Here is a 1,605-nt window from a genome sequence, read left to right on the forward strand (position 1 = left end):
CCTGGGGGGCAGGGCCACAGGCCCCCTGGCAGCCCTGGAGGAGGGCCCTGGGGCAGAGGGATGCTGAGACAGAGGGTGCAGCCCCCGCCTTCCCTGGGTAGGGGGGTGGTACATGTGGGAACTGGCCCTCCAGGTGTGGGCGGGAGGGGCATTCACTGGGCCACCAGCGTCACCAGCGCCCTTTAGCTGCACCCAGAGTGTGGTGATGGGCGCCTTCCCCCTCCCCTCTGGGGACTCTAGGGGGCAGGGTCCCAGGCCCTGGGGTGGACCCCTCTGGAGGATGGGCGATGTTGGAGCGCCCAGGGTGTGTCCAGGCATCTGTGGGTCTGGCGCGTTCAACAGCCAGGATGTTTTACTCTAAAATTTTTAGACTTCCTGGGCGGGGTTGGGGGGTGCCTATCATTTAAACCTGATTCAGTGAGGACACTCTGCCCATTTCCCATATGAAAGTCCCCTGCGTGGCCCTGGGACTTTCTGCCCTTCTAAGGGTCTCCCAGGGTGGCAGCGCCACAGGGGGGTCCCGCTCAAGGCAGACCCCAGACCGAGTGAGACTCCCTGTCGTGTCCCCCCACCCCCGTGGCACTTCTCCCTGCCCTTCACTCCCGCCCCCCACCCTCCCCCGTGCACATGGGCAGTGAAGGGCGTGGGATGGGGGGTAAGCCGCTGGTGTGGAGGCTGGCTGGCTTGTGGACCCCTTTTGTGGACTCTTTGGAGGTTGTGCCTGTGCCTACTGGAAGCTTCCTTCATCCCGGGCAGGCAGATGCATAGCTCTAGTCTGGGTGGCTTGTTCCTGCGGTGTCTTTTTGCTGCCGTCTGCCCCCAAGAGGGCCCTCCCGCTCTCCGCACCCCCAGCCCTGGGGCCCACGTCCGGTCCCAGGAACCCAGGGCTCCGTGCCCTTTCTCACCCCTGACTTCCTGGGTGGGAGTTAGGCCCCAGCCACGGGCTTCCTTTGGGGGCAGCAAGAAGCATGTAGCCTGCAGCTTCTTCTAAGATCCCCACGTGACACATCCGCCTGCTCCCCCCAGTCTTTCCAGTGCGTGAAGGAATGAGGATTCAGGAAAGGCGGGCAGTTTCTAGAAAACCCACCTCTCTGTGGACCGTAACATCGTCCCGAGCGCCCAGCGGAGTGTGTTTGGCATCCTGCTGTGTGTGTCCGGGTACATGTGACGGGGAGTGGGCCTGGCAGGAGCGGGAGGGGACCAGGCGGGGGGGGGGGCAGTGTGGTCCTCGAATCCCCATTAAGGGGAGCCCTGGCATCCTCCGTGCTGGTCTCTCCTCCAAGCTCCCGGGTGCTTGCTCCAAGGCACCAAGTGGTCCTAGGGGGATGTGACCTGTACGTCCCTGTCATCCTGCACTCACAGGCTCTCTCCTGGCCACGCCGTGGCCCTCTGGAGGGCGGAGGTGGGCCTCGACCCCTCCCTGGGCCAGCTGGAGATGGCTTTGTGACTCCGTGGGGCTGCTTTCTCCCTGGGGAGCCATGTCCACAAGGCCTTTACTTGGTCATTTGTTTTTTTTTTTTTTAATTTTTAAAATCTATTTTATTTTATTTATTTAATTTTGGCTGTGTTGGGTCTTCGTTGCTGCTCGCGGGCTCTCTCTAGTTG

The 1,605-nt window shown here is 61.9% G+C and overlaps 1 protein-coding gene across 1 annotated transcript in view; it reads left to right on the forward strand.

Annotated features, from left to right (window-relative positions):
- The first annotated feature begins 287 nt into the window (after positions 1 to 287).
- CHD5 (chromodomain helicase DNA binding protein 5) overlaps positions 288 to 1,605 on the forward strand; it is a 54,210-nt gene continuing 52,892 nt past the window's right edge. Inside the window, exons 1-2 of the mRNA XM_024756124.1 lie at positions 288 to 304; positions 1,284 to 1,402. Coding sequence (XP_024611892.1) covers positions 288 to 304; positions 1,284 to 1,402 — 136 coding nt within the window. The remainder of the gene's footprint in view (positions 305 to 1,283; positions 1,403 to 1,605) is intronic.

The sequence above is a fragment of the Neophocaena asiaeorientalis genome, unplaced genomic scaffold (genome assembly GCF_003031525.2).
Source record: "Neophocaena asiaeorientalis asiaeorientalis breed wild unplaced genomic scaffold, Neophocaena_asiaeorientalis_V1.1 scaffold1247, whole genome shotgun sequence".
Classification (NCBI taxonomy): Eukaryota; Metazoa; Chordata; class Mammalia; order Artiodactyla; family Phocoenidae; genus Neophocaena; species Neophocaena asiaeorientalis.